Source organism: Candoia aspera, chromosome 2 (assembly GCF_035149785.1).
Source record: "Candoia aspera isolate rCanAsp1 chromosome 2, rCanAsp1.hap2, whole genome shotgun sequence".
In the NCBI taxonomy this organism is placed as follows: Eukaryota; Metazoa; Chordata; class Lepidosauria; order Squamata; family Boidae; genus Candoia; species Candoia aspera.
This window is the reverse complement of record NC_086154.1, coordinates 153,153,509-153,173,535: the sequence shown is the minus strand read 5'-3', so window position 1 is coordinate 153,173,535 and position 20,027 is coordinate 153,153,509. Positions and strand designations below refer to the sequence as shown.

Below are 20,027 nucleotides of genomic sequence, written 5' to 3'. Positions count from 1 at the left end.
ATAGAATAGGAAGGACAAGAGACCTCTTCCAGAAAATTAGAAACATTGGAGGTAAATTCCAGGCAAAAATGGGCATGATCAAAAACAAAGATGGCAAGGACCTAACAGAAGAAGAAGAGATCAAGAAAAGGTGGCAAGAATATATGGAAGACCTGTATAGGAAGGATAACAATATCGGGGATAGCTTTGACGGTGTGGTCAATGAGCTAGAGCCAGACATCCTGAAGAGTGAGGTTGAGTGGGCCTTAAGAAGCATTGCTAATAACAAGGCAGCAGGAGACGACGGCATCCCAGCTGAACTGTTCAAAATCTGGCAAGATGATGCTGTCAAGGTATATGCCAGCAAATTTGGAAAACAAAAGAATGGCCATCAGATTGGAAAAAATCAACTTATATCCCCATACCAAAAAAGGGGAACACTAAAGAATGTTCAAACTATCGAACAGTGGCACTCATTTCACATGCCAGTAAGGTAATGCTCAAGATCCTGCAAGGTAGACTTCAGCAGTTCATGGAGCGAGAATTGCCAGATGTACAAGCTGGGTTTAGAAAAGGCAGAGGAACTAGAGACCAAATTGTCAATATCCGCTGGATAATGGAAAAAGCCAGGGAGTTTCAGAAAAACATCTATTTCTGTTTTATTGACTATTCTAAAGCCTTTGACTGTGTGGACCATAACAAATTGTGGCAAGTTCTTAGTGGTATGGGGATACCAAGTCATCTTGTCTGCCTCCTGAAGAATCTGTATAACGACCAAGTAGCAACAGTAAGAACAGACCACGGAGCAACGGACTGGTTTAAGATTGGACAAGGAGTACGGCAGGGCTGTATACTCTCATCCTACCTATTCAACTTGTACGCAGAACACATCATGCGACGTGCTGGGCTTGAGGAATCCAAGGCTGGAGTTAAAATCTCTGGAAGAAACATTAACAATCTCAGATATGCAGATGATACCACTTTGATGGCTGAAAGTGAAGAGGAACTGAGGAGCCTTATGATGAAGGTGAAAGAAGAAAGTGCAAAAGCTGGCTTGCAGCTAAATCTCAAAAAAACCAAGATTATGGCAACCAGCTTGATTGATAACTGGCAAATAGAGGGAGAAAATGTAGAAGCAGTGAAAGACTTTGTATTCCTAGGTGCAAAGATGACTGCAGATGCTGACTGCAGTCAGGAAATCAGAAGACGCTTAATCCTTGGGAGAAGAGCAATGACAAATCTCAATAAAATAGTTAAGAGCAGAGACATCACACTGACAACAAAGGTCCGCATAGTTAAAGCAATGTTGTTCCCTGTAGTAACATATGGCTGCGAGAGCTGGACCATAAGGAAGGCTGAGAGAAGGAAGATCGATGCTTTTGAACTGTGGTGTTGGAGGAAAATTCTGAGAGTGCCTTGGACTGCAAGAAGATCAAACCAGTCCATCCTCCAGGAAATAAAGCCAGACTGCTCACTTGAGGGAATGATATTAAAGGCCAAACTGAAATACTTTGGCCACATCATGAGAAGACAGGACACCCTGGAGAAGATGCTGATGCTAGGGAGAGTGGAAGGCAAAAGGAAGAGGGGCCGACCAAGGGCAAGATGGATGGATGATATTCTAGAGGTGACGGACACGTCCCTGGGGGAGCTGGGGGTGTTGACGACCGACAGGAAGCTCTGGCGTGGGCTGGTCCATGAAGTCACGAAGAGTCGGAAGCGACTAAACAAATAATCTGAGAAATGTCACTGACTTTTCCCTAAACCTTTTCAGCTCTTCTCAATTTTTTCAGGCATTTCACATGATAAACTTGTCCAGCTGCCTGGAAATGTTAGGCAAACATCTTGCGATGTTTCTAATTTGAGGAGCACTGATGTCACCAAAACAAAACAGATCCCAGCTGGATGATCCCACCTATTAGACCAAACTGTTTGAGTCAGCACAGTCCATCTCATTATTTTGTTTCATTTCATCTTTTTTTTTTCTTTTCAGCTTTGATATAGGGTCATTTGAATCTCAGAGAAGCAGGCTTAGTCCTTCTCTAAGAGGAAAAATGGGTACGCCATGGAAGCAGCACCAACCTGAAAGCTGTTGGTTGGGAGACTGACTCCAATACCAACCCAGAAATTTGTTCGTAAGATAAAATTTGCGACCCTCCCAAACACTCAGGAAAGCCATTGCATCATACTTTTCTACTAGACATTCTCTGCTTCTGTTATGAACCCTCCTTGGCCCCCAGCCATTCCAGGAAATCCAGCTTTACTAATTTTAGCTGAGTGGAATGGGAGGCTAGGAAATGTAACTGTTCATTCTGGTTGTGTCTGAGGCTCACTGAGGTTCTAAAATTCAAGGAAATGGTGCAACAAGGCGTTCACATGAAATCTGCAAAGCACTTCATCAGTTTATAAGTGGGATCCATAGGCTTCTTTGAGAATCAGTGCCTACCTTGATGAAAGGCATGAATATTTCATGGAGGAATTCATGGCTAGCTATGTAGCATTCGAATGCATGCTGGTTAAACTTCAAGCTCACAAATAACTGATGCATACTTCCTTGTTTTATTTTATTTTATTTTTTAACCAAGGACACATGCAATAAGCGCAGACTGCTATCTAACATAAAGAGCTGATTTCACGCTTGCTGCAGCCCCACTTGCAACAGGCATTGCTCAGGCCTGCCATAATATCTCGGGCTCCACGAGCCAAAGGCCAGGGCTCTTCAGAGAGGGCATAGCTCTGCTGGCCTCTCCAGCTCCCATAACTGTCAGAGGGATCCTGTGGGGAGGAATGGACTGGATTCCATTCATTGGATGATGATGTTGCATCAAAGGCTTCTGCAGAATCTCCACCAAGGAGGGCACTGAGATTTCCTGCAATGAGAAGGCAACATTGGAAAGTGGGGGACCAGAGGCAAGATACTGGGCTCAGCTGACCAATACTACTGCTGAGATTTCAACTGAATCAGGATGTCTTAAAGTAACAGGCATCAGATGAAGCTGAGTAAGTATCTAGGTTGCCCCCATACTTACATCCTCTACTGAAGTAGCAAAACCTGCATTTTTGTAACACCTTTGGGGAACAAATGCTTTGTGGGCTGTCTGAGGGAATATTAATTAATTTTGGTGTTAATGTTAATTGTATTAGTAAGTAAATAAAGTAATATCTGAAATAGCACTGAAGCAGAAGGCTGAACAAATTCTGAGGTTAGCAGATACTCAGATACAGCCATTCAGATATGCCTTTTCCAAATAAGGGCTTGAGTCTCAGTATTTCAAGCACATTTACAGAAGGGGAAGAGGGCGAGCGGTGGTTGGATGGCAGTGTTTTCTACATATCCAGGTCAATGGAAGTGAAGGTGATTGTGGGTTAGTTTAAACTGCCCAGTGCAGGATTGGGCCTCAGAACAGTGGTGGGGAAGTGCCGTATGCCAATTTAAATGCCAACAGATCTGTTTTGTGCAGTCAAAAGCACATTCAAAAGGGGGTCACGTTGGAAGGAAATGCTTGCAATTTAGTTTCCCGTACAGGGATGTTTGACTTGTCCCTCACCTACAGCTTTGCAATTACTTCCTCATCCTCCACCCCCAGCTGTTTTCAGATGTGTAACTTCCATTTTGAATAGACAGGAAATGGTGGGCAGAAGAAATGGACAAAAGTTTAGGAAGGACTTGTGCTATCTCCAGCTGAAGTAGGGATGTTACTTTGATGTGCCTTCGTCTTTGCATTTTTCTTTACTTGTGCACTCTTTTCAGTAGCAGATGGCATGTGCTCCTCAAACGGTATCCAAGCTTTGCACCCAAAAGGCCCCAGGTTTGGTTTCCAGCATCTCCTGGTAGAGCAGAAAAAGACTCCTGTCTTGTGCAGGAGTGCCTTCTACCAGCCAGCTATTACACTGTCTACTATTACGTTGTCCATTAGGACAAACCTGCCCTAGATGAACAATCAAGTCCCTTCCTATACAGTAGGATTTCAACTGGACCAATTATACCTACTTTTAAACTCAAACTGACACTCTTGGGAAGGAATGGGTCACAACTCTCACCCCATGTAGCAAGGGGTTTACTGACTAGGGTAATGGGAGTTGTAACCCAACCTGCACGAACTGAATAGTGGAAGTGGAGTAAGTCTGTTGGTAAATGGCAGGGCAGCTTCCCTGAATGTGCCTTCCCACAGCATAGCTACCCTTTGCTTGGAAGCACACTCTGGGCTATGAATCAGACAGCCTGAGCCATAGATGATGGAGCAAAGGGCTAGAAAATGCATGGTCCTGCCTTGGAGCAGCAGCTGCTTAGTCCTTTCCTGTTCTTTAACTGAAAGCCATTATATTCTCTTGCAAGTTTACACTAACTAGCAGCATACAGACTCACACAGGAAGCAGTGCAAGAACAGCTTCAAATGCATGGTGCAGTGGTAAACTTATCTTGGAGTGTTCAGGCAATGCCCATGTTTCCAACAACAACAACAAAATAATTTTGGTTAGTTCTCAGGGCAGCCCAATTGTCCCATGCCTCCCAATCCCACCTTGGTCAGAGCATTCTTTGCATCTTTTTATAACTCCTTTCTAAAGCAGCAGTTTGTGAATGAAAAGCTTTCTTCCCTTTGTGGCTTTCTTAAAGTTCTCAGATGCTTAGCTGGCAGGGCAGATACCTTGATCATGAAGGCAGTTTCCCAGGGTGAGACTTATCCATTGCCCTCTGGGTGTGCTGACAACTGCGATTTCACCAAATGTGGAAAATTCAACTGTACAATTTGTGGCTTTCTTCTTATATCTGCAGTCTGGCTTCCTACAGACTGGAAACCAAGACCTAGGGAACAACTGTCTTTTTCTAACTCTTCCTCAAACCTGACATCAGTTTTTCTTTACATAGGAATAGAAGGATTGACCATTTTGTATCACATATTTATGCCTTGAATTGGGAATCTCCTTAATGTCCAGCAGGATGATACTCATTATCTGAGATGAAGCAGCTTACCGCCCATCTCATACTTCTGGATCTGGGTCTGGAATGGGAGCTTTCTGGTTCATTGGTATACAGTAATCTGTTTTAATCTGGTCTAATTAGATCTTATGAAGTGGTGATTCATTTGATTTTCCTCCTTCAAAAAGATGGGAAGTATAATTATCCAAATAAAGATTAGGCCTTTGTGAAGGCCTCTGTGAAGTACCCATGTTCTGAAGGGTACTTGGGTGTTGGGAGGTGGTAACCTGATATCTCCATTATGGAGGGCTACATTAGCTGGGAATTTTAGGAACTATGGTCCTTCCCTATCTGGAGGACATCGCCTTAGGGAAGGCTGCTCTACCTTAACAACTACCCTCAAGCCCAAGTTTGCCAGCATCCCCTTTGCTCACCTGCTCGTCTCCAGCGGGATCCTCCACACGTGAAGATGACAGCACGGATGAACTCCCTGCCGCACAGCTTAACGCCATAGGGGGGTGTCCTGGCTTCACTCACCAGCCATTTCTCTGAGAGCAGCACCCCAAGCACCAGAGCCAGGAGGAACTTGTGCATGACTGAGCTCTGCGATACAGGAAGGGAGTCCCCTGCAGCAGCACAACTCCCTCTTGCCAGCTTCTCTCAGTGTACCTGAGCTCTTTTTATATCTCCAGGTGGACACAAGCATCTTTCAGGCTATCTCCCCAATTAGCAGCAGGAGGGGGTAGAGACCTTTCTTGGTGGGGGAGGACTTGGCTTATTGAGGATGTTCACTAATCAGAGATAACCTTTCTCTTGTTATCAGTTTGGCAGATAAGGAATTGTGTTCAGCGCTTACCTGGCCTTTCTTGGCAGGGACTGATGCACATGTAGTGCATACAGAGAAAATGCTCAGCAAGATAATGCAAATGCCGAAAGCAAGAGTGGGACAGGAACAGGCAGAACAACTCTCCAAGACTCCCTATAACTATCTAGGCATTTAGAAGACCTTTATGTCCCAAGTGCACAGATGGAAGCAGGAAGGCAGGCAAGCAGGGTTCTCACCCTTATTACATCTCCCACTATCCCCTGGTCAGCTTGGTCATTTGGCAGGAGTGGCTGGGAATTATGCCCCAAGTGTCTGCAATGTACCAGGATAGAGTCAGTTGCTGTGGTATTACATACCTCTGTCAGTCTTTTAACTTAGTGCTATCCTCAGCAATGGTGCCCCAGATCAAAGTGCAGCATGCCCCCTTCCCTTCCCTTCCCTTCCCTTCCCTTCCCTCTCCTCTTTTTATTTTTATTTTATTGGATTTATAAGGCCATCAGGTCGGGAGACTCAAGACATTGTACAGTGTTGAACTTCATTAAAATATAAATATAAAATCAAATATGGAGATACAATGCATGGGAGGGATATGTTCCAACTACCCACCCGCCTGGGTCACAAATTGCCTTGGCCTCTGGCCTCTTTGAAAAGTTAGGTTGTTCAGTGTGTTTTTTAGTTTAGTTTAGTTTTGTTTTGTTTTGTTTTGAAGGACAGCAAGGGAGGAATCATATGAACCACCTCTGGGGGGATGGTCTTCCAGAGGGTGAGGCATGACTCTGGGTTTCACAAGATGACACTGTTAGTCATTGGGACCTGAAGCATACTGACCCTGTGATCTTATATGGGATGGGTAGAGAGAATAGGAGAAAGCTGTCCCTTAAAGAGCCAGACCACAAACTTTATAGATGACAATAAACACCTTGAATTGCACCCAGAAGCTCACTAGTAAGCAGTGCAGCTCATGGAGCACAGTTGTCACATGGGCATACTGAAGTGCACTCATAACTGCCCTTACGGCTGTATTCTAGACAATGCTCCTCAAAGGCAGCCCCATGCAGAGGACATTGCAATAAGTGAGAGGTGTCTAAGGCATGAGTAACTGTGGGCAAGTTCTGCTGATCCAGGAAAGGGTCCATGGGGTAGATCTAAGAAAATGACTGCCACTTGCTCTTCCAGCAAGTGCTGTGAGTCCAGCTTATGCAACAGTTCTGTCTGGGGAAGTGCAGCCCCATGGAAAACTAAAGATGCCAGGTCTCCAACACAACTGATCCATGAACCCAAAGCTATTCCGTCTTGTTAGGGTTGAGCCTCAACCTCCTCCTTCCCTCCAGACACTAACAGCCTCCAGGCACTGAGACAGCGCATCAATAGCATCACTTGGTCAGCCAGGGGTCAAGATATGAAATCTGATGATTTTATATCAGACAGATGATACCTGACACCATGCTATTGGATGACCTCCCTCAGGGTTCTCATGTAGACTGTAAACGGAAGAGCTTTGAGCCCTAAGGAACCCAGAAACCCCAGCCCTAGGGCTAGATCTCTCTCCCTCTACAAACACTGAAACCAGGCAGATTATTTTAGCTCATAAGGCAGAAAGTGGCAACAGGCAGTAGGTTTCTGAGGGGAAGACAGGATGGAAAACTTGGTTTGTTCCTTTGGTTCAGATTTTTTTTTTCAAAGTTGATAGGAACAGTTTCCCGCTCCTCACATTGGCCCAATAGACTTCCATGACTAAGACAGAGGGTAAAAATGCCACTTACACATCCCTCCCTCATACCCTGATGATCCTGGGACACAATATACCAGGAATTCTTCAATGCTGCTATGTCACGATCACCGTTGCGATGCTTGTGACATCGCAACGGCTCGCGTGACAATACAGGGAAATGGGTCCCTGGCGGATTAAGGCAAAGGCAACTATGAAACACAAAAGAAAGCAACAGATGCAGGAAACTAAGTAACAACCGAGACCGGTGGTGGAAGACAGCGATACAAAGTTGCCAACAAGCAATTGACTAAACAACAAGAGAGGCACGCCCGAGCTGTCAAAGGATTAAGAGCCTGATCGCCTGGCAATGAATCATTACCGTTCAGGAAGGCGATCGAGGCAACGCCCGGGGCGCAGAGGGGCTTAACGACCTCTCATCTGACAAGGACGAAACCGGTGGGACTCGTGGGACGCACCTGGAATAAGGTGGGGTGGAGCGCTAACCGGCGCGGGCTATTTAAATCCCGTTCCAGCGCGCTCCCCTCACTCTCAGCTTTTTAAAGGCATGCACTCTGTTTCTCAATAAAGCCAGAACCTAAGCCTACGCTAGCGTCTGTCTTTACTGGATCGCAGGCAGAGCCTGACATGCTAGTCCAATTGGAAGAGAACAGGAAGTGCAAGAGAACTGTCTCTTTGCTTTAATTAATTTCAGTAGCTTTCATGCAGGAGTATCGCCTGGCAGATGGCTTTAAGCGGGACCAGCCCTGCTTCTCATTCTGTTGCTCTTAACAGCACCCCAAATGAGCCATTTTCTACAGCTGTTATAGCATTTATACATCCCACCCTCTTCTGGCAAGATCTCTTTCATACTATGTTTTTAATGCTATTTTTTAATGAGTGAAGTATAAAAAGCAAAAAGAATAAAACGTCAGTGATAGTATGATTTAAAAAACTATATACATTACAGTGGAAAAAAGGATCCATATAAAATTAATCCAACCCCTATACTTATTATTAAATCTTGACCATATTGCTCCATTATTTTTAGTATCTAAATACATTTTCAAAAATTGGTTTTAAAACCCACATGTGTTGAATCCATTGCTTAACATCAGCAGTGTAGATTTGTTTCCATCTATGTCAAATAAGACTCCGAGGCTTGTTAAAATTCTTCATAAAATGCCATTATGCAAATACCTTCCATGTTATGTTTGTAGCAGGAACACCACTGAACTTTTCTTATCTCTCCAAATTCTGCCTTTCAGCCTGCTAGAGATAGGAGGCCTTTTTCTTCCCTTTCATGATAAAAAGACTGCTGCAGCCTCGTCCATGGGTACATCATATCAAATGCCACATCCAGGCTTAATTGGGATAGAGATAAACTTTGGCCCAAGTGCTGAGTTTGCTTGCTGTCTGCTGCACGATAAGAGTAACATTTCAGACGAAAACAAACAGATCTAGACCCTTCTTAAGATCAGGGCAAGACAGTGAAGTCAGAGGGATATGGCCTGTATGCCCTTGCTGAAGACTTCTGGGAAACAGGACCTTTGGGTTGACCCAATAGGCACCTTCTTATTATAGGTCCTTATTTTTCTCTCTTGTGGGTTTCTTTCTGGCTTCATCATAGGGCTGAACAATAATAAGTAAGAAGCCTTTTTCACTTAAATTGGGCTTTTAGAAGAACTAGGAATTGACTTTTGTGTGAAAGAACTTCCATATCTGTTCAGTTAGGGCTACCAGATCTGATCTGCAAAAATCCAGACAACTTCTAAATAGAAGCAAGCAGTTAGCATTTTGCTGCCATTTAGAGACTATTGCGGTTCAGATCTGGTAGCCTTAAGTATCAATCCCTGTTCCTGTCCGGGACTTGGAGTCAGTCATATTTTGTTTCTTAATGCTTAGCATTTAGTTAAATGCTAAAAGGAACATCTCAGGTAATGAGTTTTATCTTAGCTACTGTCTATTTTTATGCCTCTTCTTCTCAACCTGTGTTAACACCTTATAATCAGTTTTTTCCCTTTCTTAATACTTTGCCAAAACATTCATCTTCCCACTTCTGCACCACATAGAAAAAAGCAGTAGTTCAAAAGTATTATATTTAGCTTTTTAACCACATTTAAAACACAGGCGTGTCAACCAAACATTCCCCTCCCCTCACAAAGAACAGCCCACCAGAAGCATGCAAGCAGAGCCTGTATGTGTGCTGGAAATACTGAAGCACTGAAGGAACTATTAGAGAGATGAAACACAGTATAAAGTTTAAAGAATTGCAACAAGGAAAAAAGGGGCTATCATATCTGGGTTGTAAAAATCTGGATCATCCTAGACGTCAGCAAAGAGGTACAAAAATGCAACACAGATATGGTAACCTCCTTTTTGTGCCTTCTGTGAAGTTTACAGAATGCATCTATCATTGCCATCAAAGTTTGTTGCTTTGTCTGCTGTATGTGCATTTTATTTTGACTCTAACTTCCAAAGAAGCGTTGTACTTTTAATATAGGTAAAGGTAAAGGTTTCCCTTGACATTAAGTCCAGTTGTGTCCGACTCTAGGGGGCGGTGCTCATCTCCGTTTCAAAGCCGAAGAGCCGGTGTTTGTCCGTAGACACTTCCGTGTTCATGTGGCCGGCATGACTAAACGGAACGCCGTTACCTGCCGGCCGAAGCGGTACCCATTAATCTACTCACATTTGCATGTTTTCGAACTGCTAGGTTGGCAGGAGCTGGGACTAGCAATGGGGGCTCACCCTGTCACGCGGATTTGAACTGCCGACCTTCCAATTGGCAAGCCCAGCAACTCAGCGGTTTAACCCGCAGCGCCACCACGTCCCTTTTAATATAATTAGAGGTAAAAGATTGGTTCTTTTTGAAAGGAGTAAAGTTGGAGATAAACCATTTATGCAAATTCCATATAACGTAGTAGTGGGTGGCCTGTGGCCCCCTCAGTACCCTCTTTATGACGCCTCAAAATTCCAAGATCACGTCTCAGAAATTTGCAGGAAGAAAATAGCTGGATTTCAGCCACAGTGTTTATTCTTTTTCTCAGAATTAAGGGTGGGAATGGGAGCATTCCATTCCCAGCCTGGAACCTGTGCAAGATCAATCTAAAAAATGAACTGCCTGTATTCATCCTGTTCCCATTGAACTCCGATCTTAGATAAAAAATGCAACGTATCTCCTCCTAAAAGAAGAGTAGGAAACTTTTGGGTTGGGAGCACATTTGGAATTTTGAAAGCCATAGTGTTGGGGTGTATATAACGCCTGTGATCACACGGGATGCTTATTGAAAGCCAACTTAATTCACCTACATTTCTAGGTTTGCACAACACACCAACTCGTTAACTAACCTCCCGGAATGGGCAGCATATAAATCAAATAAATAACCAGAAAGTCTGAGTTCATGCAACACTCTAGGGCAGTGTTTCTCAACCTCAGCAACCTCAGCAACTTTAAGATGTGTGGACTGGCTGGCTGGGGAATTCTGGGAGTTGAAGTCCACGTATCTTAAAGTTGCTGAGGTTGAGAAACACTGCTCTAGTGTAACCCATAAATGGCCAGAGTGTTGCAGAAACATTGCCAAAAGCCTGCCAAGGTGGCCATAGACTGAGATGAAACACTATGAGTAGACAAATCAGAAAGATTCCTCCTAATTTTCCAGCCCTGTAGGATACAAGTTTGGTCCAGTGGTTAAAGTGCTGAGCTAGAAACCAGGAGACAGAGTTCTAGTCCCGCCTTAGGCATGAAAGCCGGCTGGGTGACCTTGGGCCAGTCCCTCTCTCTCAGCCCACCTCACCGGGTTGCTGTTGTGGGGAAAATAGGAGGAGGAAGATTTATTTATAAAAATAATAAAGGCGGGATTGTCCTAACAGTCAGGAATCACACTGAGACAAGGAGTAGGCCTCTAGTGTTTATTACTGCTACATAAAACAGAATCCTAACAAACTGAAGAAGCGTGGGAAAAACCCAGACAGATAAACCCCAAAAGTTAAGGCGGGTCTGATCTGTGTCTCTTTGAATGGCTGCTTAATTCCTCAGTACTACGCATGCATTTTCCCCCCTGGATAGAGGCCCCTTCCAGCTCGCCATCAGTACTCATGACATGGATAGTAAATAAATAAAAATAAATATTCTCTATCACTCCAGGTTTTAATGAACAATCAAAAGACTTGTCTATAAAGATGGATGAGGTAGAGCCTGTGTCCCCAGAGTGGTGCTAGTGGGCACCCATATGCTTGTAGACCCCTCACTCAGCACTTGCCAGGTTTCATGTGTCACCTGTTCTACTGTATTCATTTACTTACTTAATTACTTTAGGGTTCTTTTAATTACAAATAAATGGAATAGGAAATTGGAAGCATCACCATTATCTCCAGAATCTCTGGGCCCCAATGAGCTTTGAGTGGCTTGGTGAAGCCATGGAGTAGATGTAATGGTATATGGGAATGACCTTGGGAGACAGATGGAAGAGCTGCAGATTAGACAACCATAACGCAAAAGGTATCTCAAGTCCACAGAAACAGAGAGGATGAGGGAAGCCTTTCAGAAGGGACCCTCCCTAGTTTTCCAGAGAGTAAAAGGAAAGGAGGGGAGGAATACTTTCAGTCTTGCAAGATTCTGTTAATGTAACCTTACAATAAAGATAGAGTTAGTACTCATGGTTGTGCTTCTTGTGTGGACTACCTCAAAGGGCTAACATCAGAAAACTGGATGTCTCAGGCTTCCTCTCCTAGAAGACTTCTGCATTCTTGCCCCCTGCCCCTTGGAGAAACAGATTGGTAGTTCTTGCTAGCACCACCTTCTAAGGTACATGCCAGCTGGCATCCTCCTCACTAGCTCTGGGGTGTGAGAGAAGTAGGGCTTCTACCTGCTGCTTTACTTTCTGGCAATTACTAAGTAAAAAAGGGGGGAAATGCTGTAGGGCCTCCTCCTGTCTATATAGTGTTGAGGCATGTGACTAGGATTATCAAAAGAAACCATTCTCTCCCTTTTTTTAAATGTCTAAGTATTTTTATTATACAGTGAGGAAAATGGAGAAGGAAAACAAACCTATATTAAACTAGCTAGGACAAAAGAAATGGAAAAAAGGAGTGCTTTTTAAAAAAAAACTAAACAACAAAATAAGCCTAAAATCTCAAAAAACAAAAACTGCACTTAATTTTTAATATATATAGAAAAGACATACCCACACATGCATAAGCACTGCAATTATATAATTTCAACTATTTATTTATTTATCAAATTTGTCACCGCCCATCTCCTCTCACTAGAGGGACTCATCATCTTTATGATTAAAATTTTGAACAAGAATTAAATTTAGACCACATTGAATCATACAGTCTGGTCTTGCCTCCTCTTCACTACAAAGGCTGAGAGATCACAAATTTTGTTAAGCCACCTTTTAGATTCTGGGACACAAGCATTCTTTCATGAATAATCTTTTATTTGCAACAGTCCAAGCTTGGTATATTTACAGTTCTTCATAGATTGAAAGATTCCATACTTCTGGAATATATTTAACAAAACATATCTAACCCTGCCTTCCAAGATCATGGTTCACCATAGTGAGAATACCTATGGATTATATTTGGTGGGCTTGGTGCCTATATTTTTTCAGGATGGTTGTTTGTTTGTTTTTTGGTGCGGGGAGGTGCCTTGAACATGTTGGGGTTGTTTTGGACACAGGGTGATCAGAGGAAGAAGAAATGGATAAAAGGTTGAGTGGGGGTGGTTGGACAGTTTGAGTGGGTTCACACACCCCTACTGGGTTTTGGTATAATTACAGTGGTGACAACAACAGTGGTTGTGATGACAGCAACAGTAGTGGAGTGGAGATACACAGCCAGTTAGTGGGCTTTGGATAGGCTGACCATATTTCCTGGAGACAAAAATGGGACATTGGGATGGCAAAATGGGACGGGGTTAAACTTATGTAACATTCTGTATTCACGAAAAACACGATAAAAAACGTTATTGACAGTAAGCTGGGAAGGTGCAGGAGGGGGAGGTGCAGCAATGGTTGGGTCCGGAGAGGCTGGTGCAGGGGTAGCGTTGGGCGGAGAGGTTGCAGGAGGGCTGAGGGCGGTGGCGAGCTGGGACAGGAGGACAGGAATGGAGGAGTCTAGTGAACAGTTGTCCCTGATAACCTGTTCCTCTCTGGCACGCCCTTTTATTCTCTTCCCACCATTTTGGCTTCTTTTCTGCTGGGCGCGCTTTTCCGACCAGCTTCCACTGCACTGATTGGCGGCAGCGACTCTTCCCCTTGCTCACCGCCAATCAGCTGTTCCTGCAGTTCTTGCTCTAGGTTTCCCACTGGATTGAGAACTACTGCCAAGTCAGCCTCCTTTTCCAATTCAATTTCAATTTTTTCCCGCTTTTCCCTATAACGGTTCCGACGTTTTTAAAAAATGGGACAAAACTGACATTTGTATTAAAACTATGGGATGGTTGGGAAATGGTGAAAAAACGGGACGGTCCCGTTCAAAACAGGACGTATAGTCAGCCTAGCTCTGAAGTTGCCAGACTGTTGGGAGTCTGACCTGATGCTTCAGCTGGGGGCTTGATTAGAAGCTCACCTTGAGAACTGGCTGGCTTCTGGGCTGGAGATTCAGCTGAAGACTGAACTACAGATCAAGGTGGTGAAACAGTGGTTATGAATGCTTGATCTATAGTTATTTTTATGGTAAGTTTTATTATAAGGTTATTTTATTTAAAAATACAGTTATTTTTATTATAGTCTTATTATAAGGTTACAATAACAGAATCTTGCATGTCTGAATGTGCTTCCCCCCTCCCTCCCTTTATCTTCGAGAGAATTAGGGAGGGTCAAGCCTGAGATGCTTTGTCGAATTACATTTCTGCCTCAGACTCAAATTTCTTCTGTCTGACCATTGTCTTGGGTGAGGCTCTTCCTCCTGTTCCTCAAGATTATTTTTACCGCCCATTACACCAGATCATTGGTGGCCCTGGGTTCCAACTGTTGCTTTTGAATCCCAGTCAATGTCTAATAATACTATCTTCATCCATTATTTGATTCTGGATAAGGCAGCCAACCTGGCATATATAACCAAGACCTGTCTGGGCTTGGAGGGAGGAGTTCCTCTCTTGGAGATGTGTCCACCTGGGTTTCACATTTGGCACCAGCTGCAAGCCCAGGGATGGGGGATGAGATGGCAGTTGTTATCCAGGAGGCTTTATTGGCTTTCAGAGGCTCTGCTTCACATATAACTGGACGTGAGACCCTTTGGCTGAAGCTGGGCACTAGGGAACAGCTGGGTTTGCTGCTTTTGTACTGGCCTCCCTGTAGCTTGGTAACATCTCTGCCTGAACCGCTGGATTCTGTTACTGAGTTGATGGTGGAGTTCCTGTGGTTTATGGTCCATAGAGATTATAATCTGCCACCAGCAGGTGTTGAGTCAGGGGCAGCTCAGAAGTTCATGGCTGCCTCAGCAAGTGTGGCAAGGTTATTGAGGGTCTGACACATGTTGTGGGGGGTGGAGGGAGGGATCACATGTTGGGTCTGATTTTTGTCTTGGTTCAGTTGAGATATGATCTGTCAGTTGAGTACATTACCATCACTCCTTTTTCATGGTCAGGTAACCATGATTGCTTTTCAGCTTACTGATGCTACTCCTTCCTTCTGCAGGGAGGTGGGACCTATTAGATCAGTCTACCCCACGTGACTGATGAATCTAGAAGGGTTCTGGAGGGAACTTGGGGTTTGCCTAAGTCACTGGCTGGAATGGGTTGGCGATGAGGACCTTAGATTGGTTTGCTCCTTTGCAGCCTCTCACTGTGCATTGATCTGGGAGAGCTCCTTGGTTCTCTGAGGAACTCTGGGAGGTGAAATGCTGGAAGAGAAGTCAACCAAGCACAAGAGCCCATATAAGGACTACTTTGTGGTGATAAGAGTGGTGAAATGTAGTTATTTTTCTGCTCTTATCACATTTACCGATATCTGCCCAGCAGTTTTCTTTAAGGTGACTCACTCCTTGCTGGGGAGGGTCACAAGACCACTTGCAGAGCCATGGTGAACTTGGTGAACTCTAGGTGTCTGGCAGATAAAGTAAAAGGATTTGCTTGGAGTTGGATTCCAAGCTGGTCCTTTGAAGGTGACTGAAGCTTAGTTACGTGGGAAGAGCTTGCACCTGTAAAGTGGAAGTGGACAGGATACTCAGGGTTGCTACCCAGCTACTTGTTTACTAGATCCATGTCCCTTCTGGCTTGTTAAGCCTTCCTGGGAGGTGGCACGTAGTTGGGTCCATGCTGGAGGGAAGTGTTGGTCCCATTGTTCTTGAAGGAGAAGGCAGGTGTCCCCTCCTCAAAGAAGTTGTCATTGGACCCAAGTTTTGTCCTGTCTCCAATCATGCCTTTTTACTGGTCAGGCTTAGGTCCAGAGGGTTCTGGAAGAAATGGATTGGCTATATTCCTTTCAGTCAGGTTTCAGATAAGGACATAGCAAAATGGCACTGGTAATATTTTTTGATGACCTCTGGCAAAGCCAGAATGAGATTGGTGTAACCATCCTAGTTCTTCTCAATCTCTCAGCAGCCTTCAATACCACCAACCATGACATTCTTCTGGACTGCCTACATGCATTATGGGGAGGGCATGGTACTTCAGTAGTTCTCCCTTCTTAGTGGTCAATCCCAATTGGTGCTGACAGGAGGAGAGATCAAGCCCCACACCTCTGTGGGGTGCCATAAGGTTCAACATGTTTACCCCTTCTGTTGAACATCTGCATGAAGCTGCTGGGTGAGATTATGCATCAATTTGGGATAAGTGTCACTGATGATACATAGTTGTATATCTCAACCCTGAGTCAATCAAACAGAGCTGTCAATTACCTATTCCAGTGTCTGGAGGCTGTGAGGGTCTGGATGGGGAACAAGGTCAAGCTGATCCCTAGCAAGAATGACTGCAGGTATTTAGACCCTGGGATCTCTAGATTATCCATCTTTATCCCTGGTTGGGGTGACACTTCCCCACTCAGGGCTGGTGCACAATTTGGGGGTCTTTAGTATTCACAGCTCCTGTTCAAGGAGCAGGTGGCAGTTGTGGCCAAGAAGGCTGCTGCACAGATCTATCTTGTTTGCCAATTGTACCATTTTCTGGACCAGGAGATACTTTGGACAGTCATATGATGATGATGATGATGATGATGATGATGCTTTGGTCACCTTGTGTGTGGACTATTGTAATGTGCTTTATATAAGGCTGCCATAAAAGACCACTCAGAAGCTGCAAGTGGTTCAGAACACAACAGCATAGGTAGCTATGGGCATGGCTAAGTATGCCCATCTAACATCTAGGCTTCCAGGTGCAATTCAAGGTGCTGGTGATCATAAAGTCTGGCTATTTGAGGAACTGTCTCTCTGCCATAGTGTCTGCCCATCCTGTCCAACCTGACAGAGTTTGTATGCTCTGGGTCCTGTCAATAAAACAAAGTCATCTAATGGGAAGTCACTGCTATCACTGCTCCTACCCTTTGAAACAGCATGCATCCTGACATTTGTCTAGCCCCCCAGACCTCCAATCTTATTTTAAAAAGCTCTCAAAACCTGGTTTTACTATCAGACTTCGAACTAACTTGGATAGTGGAGCCCTCAAGAGTAGGAGTATGACAAACCTTCTTTATTGCTTCATCTTTTGATAACTGTTTTTATTTGTTCTACACCACTCAGAGTTGCTTTGAATTAGGTAGCCTTACAAACTTAATGAAATCTAACCATAAGGAATAACGTGCATATGCCTATAACAAGTGTACCAAAGTTCCTTCAAATTTCATTTCCAGCATAAAAAGGATGAGAGCCCAACCTTTTTTACTTTTGCTAAGGGGGACAGACCCTGAAGATAATATTTTGCTGAACTAAATAAGTGTTAAAGGTAAAGGTAAAGGTTTCCCTTGACGTAAAGTCCAGTCGAATCCGACTCTAGGGGGCGGTGCTCATCTCCGTTTCTAAGCCTTGGAGCCGGCGTTGTCATAGACACTTCCGGGTCATGTGGCCAGCATGACGACTCGGAACGCCGTTACCTTCCCGCCGAAGCGGTACCTATTGATCTACTCACATTTGCATGTTTTCGAACTGCTAGGTGAGCAGGAGCTGGGATTAACAACGGGAGCTCACCCCGCCGCGCGGTTTCGAACCGCCGACCTTCCGATCGACAGCTCATAGAAAACATATCTAATATCCTGAAGCCATTGACTGGATAACATAGGATACTGCAATTCTGCACTCTAAATTCCTTGCATATGTCCAAATTTATTTTTGTTTAAAAATTTGGTAGTTAAAAACCGTTAGTTAATTTTCAGTTAAAGCTCTCTCTCTCACATCCAGTAACCGGAATTTTAGAGGCTGTCAGCGGGAAAACCTCCCAAAAGAACTTCAATCCACAAGGTTCGATAATCCAGAGACAAGAGTTTATTGGTAACGCGTTTGCAAAGGCGGGTTCCCTCCTGTGTGAAGGAACCCTGAATGTATCCAAAATCAATAATTTTATACCCTATCTGTCCTCCCCCTCCTTCGAGGGCTCAGCTCACAATCTTCCTGTTTTCCCAGACATTTAGCATTATCTCATACACTTTGAACTAGTTACTAGATTTATGGATCTGTGGGATGATTTTCCACACCCCCTTTCTCATTCTTGTTTCAAGGTCTATACCAAACACATATTTCTATTGGCCAGCCATCCTACACACAATCAGCTACAAATTCTTAACCTAAGCAATTTTATCAGTGTTCAGGGTCTGTTCACCCTTCTGTGGCTAACTCCCTTTTCTTCTCTCATGAGTTTGAGGCATGTACAGGGGTTTTTTTCTTTAAACAGTACTCTTTCATATTATTCCTCTCACACTACTAAGTCATATGAGCAAAACACAGGTACATAACAAGTGTTTTAACTGTACCTATTGCAATTCAGCCTGTCTAGGAAAATTTTATTTGTTTTGTAAACTCTCAAAAGTGTAAAGGTATCATTACTTAATTGTCGATTAAGGATAATGAGCCCATGTTCCCCACTCCCAAATATTTACCAGCCATTTTAAAATAAAAGTTAGTGCAAAGTGTAAATTCCTCGAGAGGAAAACAATCTAACTTAAATCTTCTGCCCAGTAAGCCCCAAATACCTCTGACTGCTTCCAGTGCTGGAAAAGCAACTGAATTCCTACTGTAATTAGAACCAAGAACTTGCCAAGATGTCAAACAACTTTCAAGCTGAGCTCACAGTGGTACATTTCCATTACAATAATGTTGGGGTTAACGAACAAGCCCAATGGTATTGTTTAAAATCAGGAAAATTAAAACTAACATCATCATACGACAGAATTTTAACAAGGAGATCCTGGGTATCTTGTCCTTCCTTAAAATTTTAACCATTAACTTTTCAATCTATTTGAATATATTTAAGTGAAACCAACATAGGCACTGTTCTCAAAATATATTTCACTCCAGATGCAAAATTTCTTTTCACAGCATTAATTCTCCACACTCTTGAGGGTATTGTTATCCACTCCTTAATATCCTCTTTCATCTGAGTGATACATTTTGAAATGTTCTTATCCATTAAACTGGTTATCTTCCTTGGCATAGTGATCTCTAGATATTCAATAGCTTCTGGACAGTATAAAAAATTTAAATTTGGAACCTACATATTTGATTTACTCCAATTTATTGTATACCCAGAATATTTACAATATAGCCATATGATCGTATCACCCATAAATTTAAATAAAGTCTGTTTAATGCCTTTTTCTTTCTGTCTTGGTTCCCAACTTCTGCTGAGAGAATTTTGAAAAGACAGACATTTTTCTAACTAGTAGAAAGGAAGGAGTAACCTTGTTACATTACTCCAAGTCATGCCGGAGCTGGCTTGAATGTGGATTGAAACTAAAATATGGGTGGCTGTCAATGTGGAACAGAAGCTTACCTGCCCATTCACTACCATTGGGATAAGAAATCTTACAGGAACCAAGGGAGGTATTCACATGGTGCCTACCTAAAGCATAGCCATAGTAATTCAGTTCAATGAACTCAGTTTTCTTTATTTATGTTTAACTTTGATACCAGCCTCTTCTGTACCTGGAATCCAAATGTTTCAGGTGTGACAATCTCTCAGTATACTGTGTCCGTGCATTGAAATGTCACTGGAGCAAATGAAATCTAAAAGCATTGTGAGAAAATGAAGCATATCTAAGATGTTGTAAAGTTAGCTTTCTTTCAGTCTTCTATAAAAAGGATCTACCAATACCTCAGCTAGATTACCTAGAAGAAAAACATGATGTAAGCGAAAGATATTGAGGGGGCAGGAAGGAAAAGGTATGGGTGACAAGGGAAAATGTGAGTTCAGTTGCAGTTGTTTTGGCTTAGTTTCAGTAGGGTATGACCTTTTTTAAAGAGCAGGTATGATGCAGGAATATAAGTTATTTAGTATCTCTCTTCATTGCTTTCAATTTATCTATTAAACAGTTTTTCAGACTGTGCCAAAGTTGTCTGCATACACAACTCCATATGCATTTTATAAACGCTTTCAAACATGAAAACTTAATATTCCCTTCTCATTTGAACAAAAAGTAGTGATGTTATTCTACAGTCTTGTATGC

The 20,027-nt window shown here is 43.3% G+C and overlaps 2 protein-coding genes across 2 annotated transcripts in view; one reads left to right on the top strand and one right to left on the bottom strand.

Moving 5' to 3' along the window:
• KHSRP (KH-type splicing regulatory protein) overlaps nucleotides 1-20,027 on the top strand; it is a 292,174-nt gene that overhangs the window by 230,157 nt on the left and 41,990 nt on the right. The window lies entirely within an intron of this gene.
• On the bottom strand, nucleotides 2,567-5,783 carry RLN3 (relaxin 3). The gene is made up of 2 exons (XM_063296639.1): nucleotides 5,332-5,783; nucleotides 2,567-2,849 (listed from the first exon to the last, which is right to left on the bottom strand). Exons 1-2 carry the CDS (start codon nucleotides 5,489-5,491, stop codon nucleotides 2,593-2,595), a joined length of 417 nt encoding a protein of 138 aa, XP_063152709.1. The 5' UTR covers nucleotides 5,492-5,783; the 3' UTR covers nucleotides 2,567-2,592.